This window comes from Neovison vison, chromosome 6, assembly GCF_020171115.1.
Source record: "Neovison vison isolate M4711 chromosome 6, ASM_NN_V1, whole genome shotgun sequence".
Taxonomy (NCBI): domain Eukaryota; kingdom Metazoa; phylum Chordata; class Mammalia; order Carnivora; family Mustelidae; genus Neogale; species Neogale vison.
Window position 1 is genome coordinate 12,786,436 of NC_058096.1, and position 17,273 is coordinate 12,803,708.

General features: G+C 38.2%; 1 protein-coding gene across 3 annotated transcripts in view; it reads left to right on the forward strand.

Moving 5' to 3' along the window:
- SCAF4 (SR-related CTD associated factor 4) overlaps nt 1–17,273 on the forward strand; it is a 67,256-nt gene that overhangs the window by 31,060 nt on the left and 18,923 nt on the right. For 2 of the 3 annotated variants that reach the window (XM_044251027.1, XM_044251029.1), the window contains exons 8-16: nt 1,873–2,045; nt 2,912–3,020; nt 4,477–4,641; nt 5,194–5,279; nt 5,954–6,144; nt 7,277–7,377; nt 7,796–7,909; nt 9,211–9,367; nt 10,564–10,721. In XM_044251027.1, coding sequence (XP_044106962.1) covers nt 1,873–2,045; nt 2,912–3,020; nt 4,477–4,641; nt 5,194–5,279; nt 5,954–6,144; nt 7,277–7,377; nt 7,796–7,909; nt 9,211–9,367; nt 10,564–10,721 — 1,254 coding nt within the window. The remainder of the gene's footprint in view (nt 1–1,872; nt 2,046–2,911; nt 3,021–4,476; nt 4,642–5,193; nt 5,280–5,953; nt 6,145–7,276; nt 7,378–7,795; nt 7,910–9,210; nt 9,368–10,563; nt 10,722–17,273) is intronic. The other variant, XM_044251028.1, reaches the window with a different exon arrangement.

Genomic DNA, 17,273 nt, shown 5'->3' on the forward strand with positions numbered 1-17,273 from the left:
TCTTGATGCTGAGTCACTTAAGTATTCATTGTGCAGCACTGTAAAAGTGACGGCAGTGTGTAGGCTTTGCTGCTTTGAAGGTTAGATGATACGCTAATGTGTGTAAGACAACAAGGTGTCTGGATTGTAATTCGATCACTCAGTTACTCTAAGAATTTTTTTTTAAGATTTTATTTATTTATTTGACAGAGAGCTTGCACAAGTAGGCAGAGCAGGAGGCAGAGGGAGACAGAGGGAGAAGCAGGCTCTCCGCTGAGCAGGGAGCCTGATGTGGGGCCCAGTGGGATCATGACTTGAGCCAAAGTCAGATGTTAACCGCTTAACCAACAGAGCCACCCAGGCGCCCACTGTAAGAACTTTTAATGACATGGTCTGGCATTACAAAGAAACAATGTTATCCAAGAAGGGGATTTCCTTTCCCAATTCAGAAATCTCTTATACAGTAAAGTAGAACCATAATTTCTAGGCAGAATTTACCACAGAACAACACAAGTTTAGGAATTTGAGGTTGAAAATCCATGACCAGAATGGGCACAGCTTGAGGGAAAAGACTGCTTGTTTGAATGCCAGAGATTGAGAGATTTGAAGTCAAAAAGAGCAGTGTCCACATCCTAGTTCTACTATTTGGTGGCTCTGTGGTCTGAGTAACGTTTCTTAATCACCTGGGTCTTGGATTCCTTGTCTATGAAAAGAAGAAATTATATCTAAGCTATGTGTACATTACAGGCCTCTTGTGATGGATGAAGTATCATACATAGATATGTAAACAGTAGATGGTGGTAGGAGTAGGTGTTTGTGATGTTACCTTCCTTCCTTTCTGAACAAATGTCATCTTATTTTTAAATGGCTCTTCTAGACATGTGATCTTGTGACGTGTTGAGCTAGCTTGCTTGTTTCCTTCCTTCCTTCCTTCCATGTTTCTGGTACTCTGACATGAGCTATGAAGTTTTAAGGAAGAAGTTGGTGCCCAGGGAGTAAATTCTTCATGGCCGTGTCTGTGCCATTCTCTTTTTTCTTTGTCATATTAGTATGTTTTTGAGCACGCAGCATATGGACATTTTTCTTTAGGGATTTATAGTGGTTGGATAAGACGGTCTTGGTACATTTTACAGTTAACTGAAAATTTACACCCATTTTCATGTGTGCAAAGTTCCAAACGTTTTTAGTGTGTGAATATTTTAATATTTATATTGCTAAATTAACTATAAAATAAGTGTTTAGAAAATAATCAGAAAACACTGCATTTATAATTGGTGAAGAAAAACAGTAAAAAATTTTTTTTCAGGGGTGCCTGGATGGCTCAGTGGGTTGAAGCCTCTGCCTTCGGCTCAGATCGTGGTCCCAAGGTCCTGGGATCGAGCCCCGCATCGGGCTCTCTGCTCAGCAGGGAGCCTGCTTCTCCCTCTCTCTCTTCCTACTTGTGATCTCTGCCTGTCAAATAAATAAATAAAATCTTGGGGCACCTGGGTGGCTCAGTGGGTTAAGCCACTGCCTTTGGCTCAGGTCATGATCTCAGGATCCTGGGATTGAGTCCTACATTGGGCTCTTTGCTTGGCAGGGAGTCTGCTTCCCTTTCTCTCTCTCTGCCTGCCTCTCTGCCTACTTGTGATCTCATCTGTCAAATAAATAAATAAAATCTTAAAAAAAAATTCTTTTTCAAATGACATTTGTGTGGCATTGGTTTGTCTGTGAACCAAGGTGCTAAGGGGCAAGTGGGAACATGAGATGGTACATTACTGTGCTGGGATCATAGATGATAGGAGATATCTGTTGTTTTTTATCAAGTCTTTTGTGTAGTGTATCCCAGCCCAACTTTATTATTTTTTTTTCCAATCCCAATTTTAAAATGGAATATTGATGTACCTATTCCAGAAGCTACTCGATAGATTTGATTATGATGATGAGCCAGAGGCTGTGGAGGAATCCAAGAAGGAAGATGGCGCCACCGCTGCCGCCGCTCCACCTGCCATGGCTGTTGCGCCTCCTGCACCCTCCGCTACCACGCCGGCCCCCGCACCTGCCGCTTCCCCTCCACAGGCACCCTTGTAAGTTCTTTCCTACGCTCCTCCATGGGTAGGGTTGGGAATCGGAATCAGGCATAAGACAAGTGCAGTTGATCATTGGCACAGCATGGTGATTAGGTAGGGGAGCCAACCTGCCCAGAGTCTGAAGTCTGCATTATAACTTGCCTCCCCCCAAAACTTACATAGCCTACTCTTCACTGGAAGCCAAACCTGTACACATACTGTGTTCTTCGAATAAAGTAAGCTAGAGGAAAAACAGTGTTAAAATCATAAGGAAAATATGTTTACAGTACTGTTCTGTAGCCAAAAACTGTAAGTGGACTCACATAGTTGAAACCCATGTTTTCAAGGGTCAACTATAACTTCAGTAACAAAGTCATTTTTCATATAGTCATTGTTTTTTAAAATGATACTTGGGTTTTCTTTTGAACGGGGAGGAGATGCTATCAGATTTATAGTTAAAAATGGCGTTTACATTGGGAATAATGCTGGATGTGTAAATTAATGTAGGCAAGTACATGATTCAGTAAGATGTTAATTTTTTTTAATTAAATTTATTTATTTTCAGCATAACAGTATTCATTATTTTTTCACCACACCCAGTGCTCCATGCAATCCGTGCCCTCTATAATACCCACCACCTGGTACCCCAACCTCCCACCCCCAAGATGTTAATTATTAATGACTCCTGAACAGCATTCTTAATGTCTCAACTATAACTTCAGTAACAAAGTCACTTTTCATATAGTCATTGTTTTTTAAAATGATACTTGGGTTTTCTTTTGAATGGGGAGGAGATGCTATCAGATTTATGTGTAGTATAAATGTGGCTTAGAATCTTACGTGTTTTTGAATGGACAAAATGAAGATAGCTCCTATTTTTTTAGTGGGTTTCCTGGAGATGGCATGCAGCAGCCAGCATACACACAGCATCAGACTATGGATCAGTTTCAGCCTCGAATGATGACGATGCAGCAGGACCCAGTGCATCATCAGGTATACACATTTTTCTTGCCACTGAGTTTTACTATGTGAGGATCTGTTCATTAGAGCATACGGATTGCCCCTCCCAGCCCACTGTTAGTTAGCTGTGTGTTTGGCTAAGTAGTACTGCAGCTGCAGTCAGAGCTGTTGTGCAGGAGATTGACTTGAGTTGTTACTTATAAAAAGCTTTAATTAAAACAAGCATACTAAATATTACCTGCTTAGAATTTAATAACAGGTAGTTTTGTTAAAACCATTTAGAGAGAGATTATAGCTCTGTTTTAGGTACCTGACCTGCTTAATGGTGCAGCTTTTTCCCTTGTGAGGATCTTTTTTGGGGGTTAGATGTTTGAGATGCTTTGGAGGGTTTTTAGCTCTCCACATTCAGGAGTGTAGTTTGAAATCTGCAGTGAAAGGAACTCTGGAAAATTGCAAGAAGTTCGTAGGGGTTTGCTGTTGGGTTTATTTTAGCAAATCCTTTATTCAGAGTTTCCTAAACTTGACTGCACAGCTAAATGGCAGAGGTAGGGATCTAATGCTAAAGTCAAATCTAAAGAATCTGTATTTTTTTTTAAATGTACAGATTCTGTTATATAAACAGCCTTAGGAAGTACTACTTCGTATCCTTGGTTTAGAAAGGGTTCTGAGAAATACTCTGAAGAGTATGTTCATGTTCTTATGTGTATCGTGTTTGATCCATTCTGTAATTTGCTAGTAGGAAATTGATACTGTGCTTTTTTAAAGATTTTATTATTTTGAGAGAGCACAAGCAGAGAGGAGGGAGAAGGAGAAGCAGACTTGCCACTGAGCAGGAAACCTGATATGGGGCTTGATCCTAGAACTATGGGATCATGACCTGAGCCAAAGGCAGATACTTAACCAACTGAACCACCCAGGAGCCCCTATAATTATACTTTTAATATTGTCCGTATTGGAATGGCACATGCAGAAATACGTTACGTTGTGGTTTACTCTCATTAATAATATGATCTTTTTGAACCCTAAAAGTAGGGATGTTTATTGAAATTCCCCTTGGAGTAAATTTTTAAAAAGTGAATCTGTACATCAGTGCTATAGCTACTCTCCCTCCCAATGGACTTGATTGCCTTTGAGGTTGAAGGGAGACCGATTGCAGTACAGTACCTCTCTGAATTTTAAGTTTATTCAGTCACACTGTTCCTCTTCTAAATGAAATTATGTCTTTAAATATATGAAGTCAAGCCTTTGTATTCATAATTTTAAAAATGAGTTCTAGAATTTTTAACCTATATATGTGATGTAAATTCTTCAGATAAATACTACACTTACGGAAATTGTTAATCGTTATTGTATGTCACTACACGGTTTTTGCTTGATCAGAATTGCCTGAAGATATTTTAGTTTTACATCAAGTAACTAAGGACATTCCAAATTATTTTTGGTAGCTGTTACTTAAAATCTACTCACGTGCCTTCTTTAAAAACAAAAGGTTCCACTTCCTCCTAACGGACAGATGCCAGGATTTGGCCTTCTTCCTACACCTCCATTTCCTCCCATGGCTCAGTCTGTGATTCCTCCAACTCCACCTGTGCAACAGCCTTTCCAAGCTTCTTTTCAGGCACAGAGTGAACCACTAACACAGAAGGCACATCAGGTAAAACTTTATTCTCAGATCGGTTATCTTTTTGGTTGCTTTGACTTATGTGCAGATTCCTGCCTGTTTTCTTTGTTATCTTCATTTTTGAATGTGAAGAAAGACTTCTTTGGGCACATATTCACCCTTTCTGTGCCTAAGCTTTTCATCCGGAAAGTGGACATAGTAATAACCAATTTCCGTAGAATTCTGTGAGGATTGAGTCAGAGTCCAGAATGCTTAACTAGAATGCCTAGTTTACCACTGTAATCAATGGTTTAATAAAATTATATGTAACCTATACGAATTTCCAGAAGTAGAGAAGTGTTTCTTCTAATCTTGTAAACCATATAAAAACTTTTTTCTCTCACTGATGGACAGTCATTATTAAACTAGTAAATTATTAAACTAGTAATGTGGTGTCAAGTATTCAGCCAGAATAAAACTGTTGAGGCATAGGATTTGTAATCTAGCATTTTTTAGATTTTGTCTTCTTGCCTTTATAATTTCCATTTCTCTTATTTAATGATGGGTGGTTGTTTTAGTTCTTTTTGTTTTTATTGGTTTTTAAAGGAAATGGAAGTCGAACAGCCTTGTATTCAAGAGGTTAAGCGGCACATGTCTGATAACAGAAAGTCAAGATCTAGGTCAGCATCCAGGTAATCGATAGAAAATGTTTTTCCAATCCTGTGTGTCTTAGGAGACAAATTAAAATCAAACTGGATTGTTTTTAGATATACAACATTAATAAAATAACAGTTAGTGTATTTGTATGTCTGTGTAGAGTGGGAGCAGAAGTAGTGATGTAAAAAACTAAGATCGGTCATCTTACCCGTGCTTTTCTTCTGGAATTGCTCCAGTGCCTACATGCATATATGCATAGAATGATAGGAATTCTGTATTCACAGTTACTTTACAAGTTGGTCAGCCAACAAAAGTGGAACGGTAATAAGCAATACTATAAACAGATAACATTTTTATTTGCTGCAGAAAAGAAGATAACTGAGAAGATAGATACCAGTAGGAGCAGTCTGTCTCAGTGATGACAGCTTCTTACACTCCCAGGCACATAATTTAGTATAGTATCAAGTTACCAAAGATGAGAGAATTTTTTATAAGATAGCAGCCTTATTTATCTTATTTAAAATATGTGCATACTTTCTAACTTGCAACATATTAAACTTTTAAAAAATGAATTCTCTGCTTTTGAATTATTACATGTCTAAAGATTAAACTACCTAGTTATATTTTTTCTTTTTCAGATTAATACCTACTTACATTTTCAGTTCTTTCTCTGTATTCTATCCATTCTCCCCCCTCATGAAAATGTTAGGTCACCAAAAAGAAGGCGATCTCGATCTGGCTCTAGATCTCGAAGGTCCCGCCATCGACGTTCTCGATCTCGGTCCAGAGATAGACGCCGACATTCTCCTAGATCTCGGTCCCAAGAAAGGCGAGACAGAGAAAAAGAAAGAGAACGCCGACAAAAAGGCCTTCCCCAAATCAAACCAGAAACTGCAAGTGGTAAATTAACTTTTATATTCAGACTTCTTGCATTATCTTTTGTGTATCTTGGGTATAAAATACTTCATAACTATTAGCGACATATTTTTATTTTCGACATACTATTATAGCGACATGCTTTATTTTCTCTTTTTTGTTTGTGCTTTGGCATACACCCTTGACTTTGCTTTGATGTGTTAAACATAAGGAATAACACAGAGGACATTAGGGGAAAGAAGGGAAAAGTGAAGCGAGGGGGAATCGGAGGGGGAGAGAACCATGAGAGACTGTGGACTCTGGGAAACAAACTGAGGGTTTTAGGGGGGCGGGGGGAAAGGGGATGGATGAGCCCAGTGATGGGTATTAAGGAGGGCACAGATTGCATGAAGCACTGGGTGTTATACATAAACAATGAATCTTGGAACACTGCATCAAAAACTAATGATGTACTGTATGGTGACTGATATAACACAATAAAAAAATAAACTAGCTGTAAAGCAGCAGTAAGGAGTGAACCCAGCTAATAGTGATGAAGAATAAAGTGATAGCATGTCTTGAATTTAATGTATGAAATAGAAGCCAATGAACTAGTGCTTCTCATCATGTATTTAAAATATGTTTAATAAGGTATGCCGGACATATTTATGGTGTAAGTTTGTAGTTACTGTTGAAATTTTTATTTATACTACAAGTAGGGCATATGTAGAGCTTCTGATAGGGAGATATTACCTAGGATACAACATAAGAGAAAAACCATTCGTGTATACTCAACAGTCAGGAAGAGACAGCTGTGTTAGTGGACAAAAACAGCTGGACTGTTTGTCGATCGAGAGAGTTAGGATTGGGTCTTCTGCTACTCACTTGCCAAGGGTGGCCTTGGACCAGTTATTGTATCTCTGGCCCCAGTTTAGACCTGTCCACAAAAGGGCCAGATTTTTTTCAACTCTTAGGTTGTTCAGCTATCCTATTCCATTTCTGGAATTACTACCACAGTTTTCTAGGATATTTTTAGATGTGTATGGGATTTGTTACTTAATCTTACAGTATCATGTGACTTGTGCATCTTTTTATAACGATTTTCTTTTTATTGTAAAGTACAGTGCTGCTCATTATGAAAATACGTGTATTTTTATGATGATAATTTTATTTTAAGTTTGTAGTACTACACTCTGGGTGGGACAGCTGGACAAAAGGACTACTCAACAAGATGTTGCCAGTCTCTTAGAAGAGTTCGGTCCAATTGAATCAATTAATGTGAGTTTTATTAAATTATGTAATGATGGACAGGTGTGATTAATGTCATAGGAAATTAAGGACTTGAGACCCAAGTTAAAATTTGCCCAGCTTTGTAGATGTGGCTAGTGTTAAGTGTTAAGTCCAGTTTAGCACTCTCTGCATTTAACCACAGTTCTTACATAACCCAAGTTTAATTTGAAACCCTTTTCTACAAAAATCTATATTAACAAAGCTTGGAGAACTATAAGTTCCTTATAAACTGGCAGCTGAGACCAAACTTGAATTGCCAGTTTATGATACCTTAATCTCAGATTATAGAACCTGGCTTCATGGGATGGGTAGGGGTCAGGGGAGTTGGGGTTGTTGGAATTGGTTATTTAGTATTTATTTAATTTTGTTGCTCTTTTATTTTATTTTATTAAATATTTTGGAGCAGATGATTCCTCCCAGAGGTTGTGCCTATATTGTTATGGTTCATAGGCAAGATGCCTATCGTGCCCTGCAGAAACTGAGCCGAGGAAACTATAAAGTAAACCAGAAATCCATAAAGGTACAGTTTTTATACCTTGTAGTTCATTTTTTAAAAATTTTAACACATAACATTACTTGGCTTTTTAAAAACTAATTTTGGACACTGAAGCATTTCCTATATATAGCTTATCTCCTAAATATTAACATAATATTTTAAATGTTCATGTGGAATTCATCAAGGTATTTTTAATTAATTGGTGCTTTAAATATAATTTCATTTTGTCATTCAAGATATTTTGGATTTTATACATTTTTAAAATATTTTTCTAAATATTATGCGTTTAAAAAAAATTTTTTTTTTTTTTTAAGTTTTATTTATTTTGAGCACCTGGGTGGCTTCAGTCTGTTAAATGTCTGCCTTTGGCTCAGGTCCCGCATTGGGCTCCTTCCTTGGTGGGGAGCCTGCTTCTCCCTCTGCTGCCACTACCCCGCTTCTGTTTTTTCTCTCTCTGACAAAATCTTTTTTTAAAAAAAAAGTTTTATTCTAGTAATCTCGATACCCAACATGGGGCTCAAACTTAAGACCCCAAGATCAAGATTTACATGGTCTTCCGAATGAGCTATCCAGGTGCCTCTGAATTTTACACATTTTTAAAGTTTGCTATCTCATCCTTGGAATACTAACTATTAAAAATAATCAACAGTCGGGGCACCTGGTGGCTTGGTGGGTTAAAGCCTCTGCCTTCGGCTCAGTCATGATTTCAGCATCCTGGGATCGAGCCCCGCATCAGACTCTCTGCTTAGTAGGAAGCCTGCCTCCCTCTTTCTCTCTAGAGACTCTCTCTGCCTACTTGTGATCTCTGTCAAATAAATAAACAAAAATCTTTAAAAAAAAAAAAAAATTTCAACAGAGAGGAAAAGTTGTAGGTACATGGGTATTCTTCCCGTAAGGGGCCAGAGTCAGCATTTCCTTAGTGTCATAACAGTCTACCCGTTGACTGCACTGCAAAAGGATTTTGTCTAATGTGGAATAATTCCAAGGTACCCAAGACTTTGAAAAGTGGTCCCTGTGCAAGGAACTTCATTCAGCCTTCCCTGCTAAACATTGTTTTCCTTTTCTCTGAGTTTTATGTTGGCTAAATTGAGAAGTGAGTGGTTCAAAGAGTGGATAAGGAGGCAATGCCAGTTAAATTTGCATAAAGTGGGAGAAAAGGTTAACCAGTTTCCTGCCATCAAATTGAAATCTGGGGATAGCAAGACCAGATTATTTCCCTTTTGCCCCCAAGTCTGAGTGACTAGAAATTCGAGAAACAGTTAATCCTCAAAATTGACCTTCTTTTCCTTTTCTTTCTTTTTATACTTTGACTAATGGTGATGCAGATTGCCTGGGCTTTAAACAAAGGAATAAAGGCAGATTATAAGCAGTATTGGGATGTAGAACTGGGTGTTACTTATATTCCGTGGGACAAAGTCAAGCCTGAAGAACTGGAGAGTTTTTGTGAAGGAGGAATGTTGGACAGTGATACACTTAATCCAGGTAAAACAGTATTTAATTTCTTTTAAAATGCATCTGTTTTCTTGACTGTACATATGAAAAATGTTTTTTCACAGTAGGAAGTGATTTTTGAGATTTTTCAAGTACCCTCTATGTGTCAATCTCTCCATAATAAACTGAGGAAAAAGTGGTAGATAAGACAGATGTGGTCTTTACTCTTAAGGCAACTTCTGTTTAGTGGGACAGATTCAGACATAAATGAAATAATATTCATTGTGGGGTTAAAGTATTAATTACAGTATAAGTAGATCAAAATGGAATTTTTCACTGTGAAAATCTAATGGAGCAAATGAGTCTTAAACTGAACATTACTGGTATTGTGTTTTAATCCAGTGCTTCATAATAATTTCTTTGAAAACATTTAAATGTCCAGAGAAACAGTCGAAAGTAAACACATAAGACAAGGAGGTAGAGTTACCTGTGCGATGAGCATTAAAAATGCCAGGTTAACAGTAGGATTACACTGGGGGAAATAGCCTCAGATGTGGGCATGAGCTGGACGAGGTGGAGTGCAGGGTGCTGTGGCAAAATAGGAGTGAGTGATTAAAGGAGTTTGAAGCAAGTAGTTGGTTTGAAAGCCAAAAAGAGGTGAAACCATGCTGGGCCATTCCCATACCTTGACCTTGTTTCCCACAGTGTATGGTGCCTTCACTTGAGGGTAGAGCTAGGTTTCTGTTCAGGCAAATAGGTATCAGGGCATGACTGTGTGCCAGGCATTCTGGTCCGGGTAGAAAGAATCTTGCTTCTCCCTCCTGGGACCTTTACTCCAGACAGTACGCTATTATGGTTAAGAACATAGACCGTATAGCCAAATGTGTGTATGTTGAATCCCGCCTCTGCCATTTAGCAATATTTGACCTTGTTTTCCTTAATTTCCAAATTGTTTTTCTCATTTATAAAATGGGAATAATAATGGGGCCTACTTACAGGTGGTTATGAGAATTCACTGAATTAATACATATTACTTAGAACTGTGTCTGAGACACAATTGGCATTCTTTTGCATGTTTGTTATTGTTGTTTATTTGCTTAATATTTATAAGATTAGCATAGGCATTTCCTTAATAATCATACTGCTGGGTTTTTTATATAATCAGCATTTTAAAAATGATTTCTATATTTAAAGCTATAAACTGAAAATGGCAAACTTACATTGTTAAATTTCTTTAATTCTTATAGATTGGAAAGGAATCCCCAAGAAGCATGAAAATGAAGTTGCTCAAAATGGAGGGGCAGAAACCTCACATACAGAACCAGTATCACCCATACCTAAACCTTTACCAGTGCCTGTCCCGCCTATTCCTGTCCCCGCACCTATAACAGTGCCACCTCCACAGGTAAGAATATTTGGAGCACTGCTTAAACTTGGGTCTGAAAGATAAACCTTTCTAAATCTCATTTATTTAGATGTATGTCTAGATTAATGTTCAAAGACTTGAATGAATCCATAGATGTTCATACTCCTATTTTGGTAAGTCGGACCTACTTTTTATAAACTCTGATACATTCTCCATAAACACCAACAAAATCATAGTAAATTCATATTGCCTGACACCTGTCTAGATTATTAAGTGTCTTTATAATGTTTCAGGCTTGAGATCCAAACCTAATAGCATTTTACATTCTGTTTCCTCTTGTCTTCCTTTATTGGATCTTTATTCTTTGGAGACTTCATGATCTGAGGGAACTTAAAGTATATATCCCAACTAGTATTTGTTTTGAGGGAAAGAGGGTTTCTCAATTTTCATATTGTGTGGTGCTATCGTGACATTTTTTAATGGATCAGTTATTTAATAAATTGAGTTCCACTTAAAATGAAAGCATATTCTTAAATGTCTGCTGTCTGGTCACTCAGTGCATTACTTCAGAGGAGAGAATCTGGATTCTAACAGAACGTAGTTTGAATCCCAGCTCCATTATTTGTTCTTCACAATGTAACTTTGGGCAAGTCACCTAATTTAAGCTTTAATTTCCTATCTGTAAGTGTGCAAATTCCCTTTCTTGGCTTTGGCTCTGGTGTTCTTCCTAGGTCAGAGTTGTTTTGAGAATTAAATGACATAATGTATATTAACTACTCAGCGTGTTTCCTGTGCCTTTTTCAGTTGTTCACATTAAGTCAGATAAATCTGAACTACAAAAAACTACCACCTAGCCTTTTTTTTTTTTTAATTAACATATAATATATTATTTGTTTCAGTGGTACAGGTCTGTGATTCGTTAGTCTTAACACAATTCACAGTGCTCATCATAGCGCATACCCTTCCCAAAGTCCCGTCACCCAGCCACCCTATTCCTCTCACCCCTCTCCCCTCTGGTAACCCTCAGATTGTTTCCTGAGATTGAGTCTCTCATGGTTTGTCTCCGTCTCTGTTTTTGTTTTTTCTCATTTTTCCCTCCCTTCCCCTATGATCCTCTGTCTTGTTCTCAAATTCCTTCTGTCAGTGAGATCATATGATAATTGTCTTTTTCTGATTGACTTACTCGCTTAGCATACATAATACCCTCTAGTTCCATCTACCTCCTCACAAATGGCAAAATTTAGGGGGGTGGGTTTTGATGGCTACATAACAGTCCTGTGTGTGTGTGTGTGTGTGTGTGTGTGTGTGTGTGTGTACATCACATCTTCTTTATCTGTTCATTTGTTGCTGGACATCTAGGCTCTTTCCATAGTTCGGCTATTGTGGACATTGCCGCTATTAATGTTGGGGTGCACATGCGCCCTTAGATCATTACATTTGTACTTTGGGGGTAAATACCCAGTATTGCAATTCCTGGGTCATAGAGTAGCTCTGTATTCAACTTTTTGAGGAACTTCCATACTGTTTTCCAGAGTGACTACACCAGCTTGCATTCCCACCAACAGTATGAGAGTTCCCCTTTCTCTGCATCCTCACCAGCACCTGTCATTTTCTGACCTAATTTTTAGCCATTCTGATTGGTGTGAGGCGGTATCGCACGGTGGTTTTGTATTTCCCTGATGCTGAGTGATGCTGAGCACTTTTTCATGTGTCTGTTGGACATTTGGATGTCTTTACAAAAATGTCTGTTCGTGGGGTGCCTGGGTGGCTCAGTGAGTTAAAGACTCTGCCTTCGGCTCAGGTCATGATCTTGGGGTCCTGGGATCGAGCCCCACATCGGGGTCTCAGCTCATCGGGGAGTCTGCTTCCCCACTCTCTCTGCCTGCCTCTCTGCCTGCTTGTGATCTCTGTCAAATAAATAAAATCTTTTTTAAAAAAAAAAATGTCTGTTCGTGTATTCTGCCTATTTCTTGATTGGATTATTTGTTCCTTGGGTGTTGAGTTTGGTTAAGTTCCTTATAGATTTTGAATACTAGCCCTTTATCTGATACATCATTTGCAAATATTTTCTCCCATTTTGTTGGTTGTCTTTTGTGTTTTGTTGACTGTTTCCTCTGCTGTGCAGAAGCTTTTTATCTTGATGAAGTTCCAATATTGCATTTTTGCCCTTGCTGCCCTTGCCTTAAGCAGTGTTTCCAGGAAGAAGTTGCTGAGGTCGAGGAGGTTGCTGCCTATGTTCTCCTCAAGGATTTTGATGGATTCCTGTCTCAAATTTAGGTCTTTCATCCATTTTGAGTCTATTTTTGTGTGTGGTGTAAGGAAATGGTCCAGTTTCATTCTTCTGCATGTGGCTGTCCAATTTTCCCAACACCATTTGTTGAAGAGACTTTCTTTTTTCCATTAGATATTCTTTCCTGTTTTGTCGAAGATTAGTTGAGCATATTGTTGTGGGTCCATTTCTGAATTCTCTGTTTTGTTCCATTGATCCATGTGTCTGTTTTTGTGACAGTACCATGCTGTCTTGATTATCTCAGCTTTGTAATAGAGCTTGAAGTCCAGAATTGTGATGCCCCCAGCTTCGGCTTTCTTTTTCAACATTCCTCTGGCTATTCAGGGTCTTTTCTGATTTCATACAAGTTTTAGGATTATTTATTCCATTTCTTTGAAGAAAGTTGATGGTATTTTGATAGCGATTGCCTTAAATGTTTAATAGATTGCTCTAGGTGGCATAGATGTTTTCACAATATTTGTTCTTCCAGTCCATGAGCATGGAACATTTTTCCATTCCTTTGTGTTTTCCTCAATTTCTTTTATGAGTATTCTGTAGTTTTCTGAGTACAGATTCTTTGCCTCTTTGGTTAGATTTATCCCTAGTTATCTTACGGTTTGGGGTGCAAATGTAAATGGGATTGACTCCTTTAATTTCTCTGTCTTATTGGTGTATAGAAATGGCAACTGATTTCTGTGTGTTGATTTTCTATCCTGACACTTTACTGAATTCCTGTATGAGTTCTAGCAGCTTTGGGGTGGAATCTTTGGGGTTTTCCGCATAAAGTATCATATCATCAGCAAAGAGTGAGAGTTTGACTTCATCTTTGTCTATTAGGATGCCTTTTATTTCTTTTTGTTGTCTGATTGCCTAGGCTAGGACTTCTCATACTGTGTCGAATAGCAGTGGTGATAGTGGACATCCCTGCTGTGTTCCTGACTTTAGGGGAAAAGCTCAGTTTTTCCCCAATGAGAATGATACTTGCTGAGGATTTTTCATAGATGGCTTTTTATGATATTGAGGTATGTACCCTCTCCCTACACTGTGAAGAGTTTTGGTAAGAGGATGCTGTACTTTGTCAAATGCTTTTTCTGCATCTACTGAGAGTATCATATGGTTCTTTTTATTTTATTAATGTATTGTATCACATTGATTGCCGTGAATGTTGAACCAACCTTGTAGCCCAGGAAAAAAATCCCACTTGGTTGTGGTGACTGATCCTTTTAATGTACTGTTGGGTCCTGTTGGCTAGTATTTTGGTGAGAATTTTTGCATCCATGTTCATCAGGGATATTGTCTGTAATTCTCCTTTTTGATAGGGTCTTTGTTGTTTTGGGGATCAGTGTTATGTTGGCCTCATTAGTTTGGAAGTCTTCCTTCCATTTCTATTTTTTGGAACAGTTTTGGGAGAATAGATATTAATTCTTCTATAAATGTTTGGTAGAATTCCCCTGGGAAGCCATCTGGCCCTGGGCTCTTGTTTGTTGAGATTTTTGATGACTGCTTCAGTCTCCTTACTGGTTATGGTCTGTTCAGTTTTTCTATTTCTTTCTGGTTCAGTTTTGGTACTTTATATATCTCTAGGAATGTATTCATTTCTTCCAGATTGTCTAATTTGTTGGCATTAGTTGCTTATTACATGTTCTTGTAATTGTTTGTATTTCTTTGGTGTTAGTTGTGATCTCCTCTTTCATTCATGATTTTATTAATTTGGATCTTTTGTCTTTTGTTTTTGATAAGTCTGGCCAGGGGTTTATCAGTCTTCCTAATTCTTTTAAAGAACCACCTCCTACTTTTGTCAATCTGTTCTACTGTTACTTTGGTTTCTATTTCATTGATTTCTGCTCTCGTCTTTTTTATTTCTCTTCTGTTGGTTTTACGCTTTACTTGCTGTTCTTTCTCCGGCTCCTTTAGGTGTAGGGTTTGTTGTGGATTTGAGACCTTGTTTCTTGAGTAAGGTTTGTATCACTATATACTTTCCTCTTAGGACCACCTGCCTCCCAAAGATTTTGAACAGTTGTGTTTCCACTTTCATTTGTTTCCATGAATTTTTTTTTTAATTCTTTCTTAATTTCCTGGTTGATCCATTCATTCTTTAGTAGGATGCTCATTAGCGTCCATGTATTTGAATTCTTTCCACCTTTTCTCTTGTGATTGAGCTCTAGTTTCAAAGTATTGTGGCCTTAAAATATGCAGGGAATGATTCCAGTCCAATTGAGACCTGATTTGTGACCCAGTATATGATCTATTCTGGAGAATGTTCCACGTGCACAAGAGAAAAATGTGTATTCTCTTGCTTTGGGAATGGAACGTTCTGAATATATCAGAAGTCCATCTTGTCCAATGTATCATTTATAACATTTATTTCCGGGGCACCTGGAAATAAATGGTAGTTCAGTGGGTTAAACCTCTGCCTTCGGCTCGGGTCCCCAGGGTCCTAGGATTGAGCCCCACATCAGGCTCTCTGCTCGGCAGGGAGCCTGTTTCTTGCCTGCCTCTCTGCCTACTTGTGATCTGTTTGTCAAATAAATAAATAAAATCTTTTGAAAATAAATAAAAATAAAACATTTATTTTCTTGTTGATCTTTTGCTTGGATGATCTGTCCATTTCAGTGGGGGGGGTGTTAAAGTCCCCTACTATTATTGTATTATTGTTGATGTGTTTTTTGATTCTGTTATTAGTTGGGTTTTATAATCGGCTGCTCCCTTGTTAAGGGCATAGATATTTAAAATTGGTAGATCTTCTTGTTGGATAGACCCTTTAAGTATGACATAGTGTTCTTTTTCATCTCTTTATTATGCTCTTTGATTTAAAATCTAATTCATCTAATACAAGGATTGCCACCCCATCTTTCTTTTGATGTCCATTAACATGGTAAATGGTTTCCCACCCCCTCACTTTAAATCTGGATGTGTCTTTGGCTCTAAAATGAGTCTCTGGCAGACAGCATATTGCTGGGTCTTGTTTTATCCAGTCTGACACTGTTTCTTTTGATTGGGGCATTTAGCTCATTCACGTTCCTGGTACCTGTTGAAAGGTATGAATTTAGTGCCATTGTATTGCCTGTAAGTTGACTTTAAATGTATATTGTCTCTGCTCCTTTCTGGTCTATCTTAACTTTTAGGCTCTCTCTTTGCTTAGAGGTTCCCTTCCAATATTTCCTGTAGGGTTGGTTTAGTGTTTGCAAGTTCTTTTAGTTTTTGTTTGTTCAGGAGGCTTTTTATCTCTCCTTCGGTTTTCAGTGACAGCCTAGCTGGATATACTGTTTTTGGCTGCATGTTTTTCTCGTTTAGGACTCTGAATATATCTTGCCAGTCCTTTCTGGCTTACCAGGTCTCTGTGGATAGGTCTGCTGCCAATCCAGTGTTTCTACCATTGTTGGTTACAGACATCTTCTGCTGAGCTACTTTTAGGATTTTCTCTTTGTCTCTGAGACTTGTAAATCTCACTATTAGATGTCGGGGTGTTGACCTATTTTGGTGGGGGATTCTCTGTGTCTCCTGGATTCTGATGCCTACACTCTTCCCTCTCTCTCTTTCTTCTTCTGGAATCCCAGTTATTCTAATATTGTTTAATCTTATGGTATCATTTATCTCTCAGATTCTCCCCTTGTGATCCAGTAGTCATTTATCTTTTTCTCAGCTTTATTCTCCATCATTTAGTCTTTTATATCACTAATTCTTCTGCCTCATTTATCTTAGCAGTTAGAGCCTCCTTTTTTGATTCCACATCATTAATAGCCTTTGGATTTCGATTTGGTAGATTTTAGTTTTTTTATTTCTCCAGAAAGGGATTCTCTAGTATTTGCTATGCTTTTTTCAAGCCCAGCTAGTGTCTTTATAATTGTCATTCTGAATTGTAGTTCACACTTCTTATTTGGTCTGTGGCAGTCAGTACTGGCTCTTGTTCTTTTTTTGAGGTAAGTTTTTCCATTTTGCCATTTTGTCCAGAGAAGAACAGATAAATGAGAGAAGAAAATGTGAAAAGTGTAACAGTGACCCTAGAAAAAATATACACTAAACAAATCAGAAGAGGCCCAAAATTGGGGGCGGGAGCATGGGTGGCGACGAAAGGAAAAGGGAATTTTTAAAAAAAGAATAAAAATATGATCAGGCTGGGGGCACCTGGGTGGCTCAGTGGGTCCTCAGCTCAGGTCATGATCCCGGGGTCCTGGGATTGAGCCCCACATCAGGCTCTCTGCTCTGCAGAGAGCCTGCTTCCTCCTCTCTCTCTGCCTGCCTCTCTGCCTGCCTGTGATCTCTCTCTGTCAAATAAATAAATAAAATCTTTTTAAAAAGAAAAAAGAAAAGAAACTGCCCAC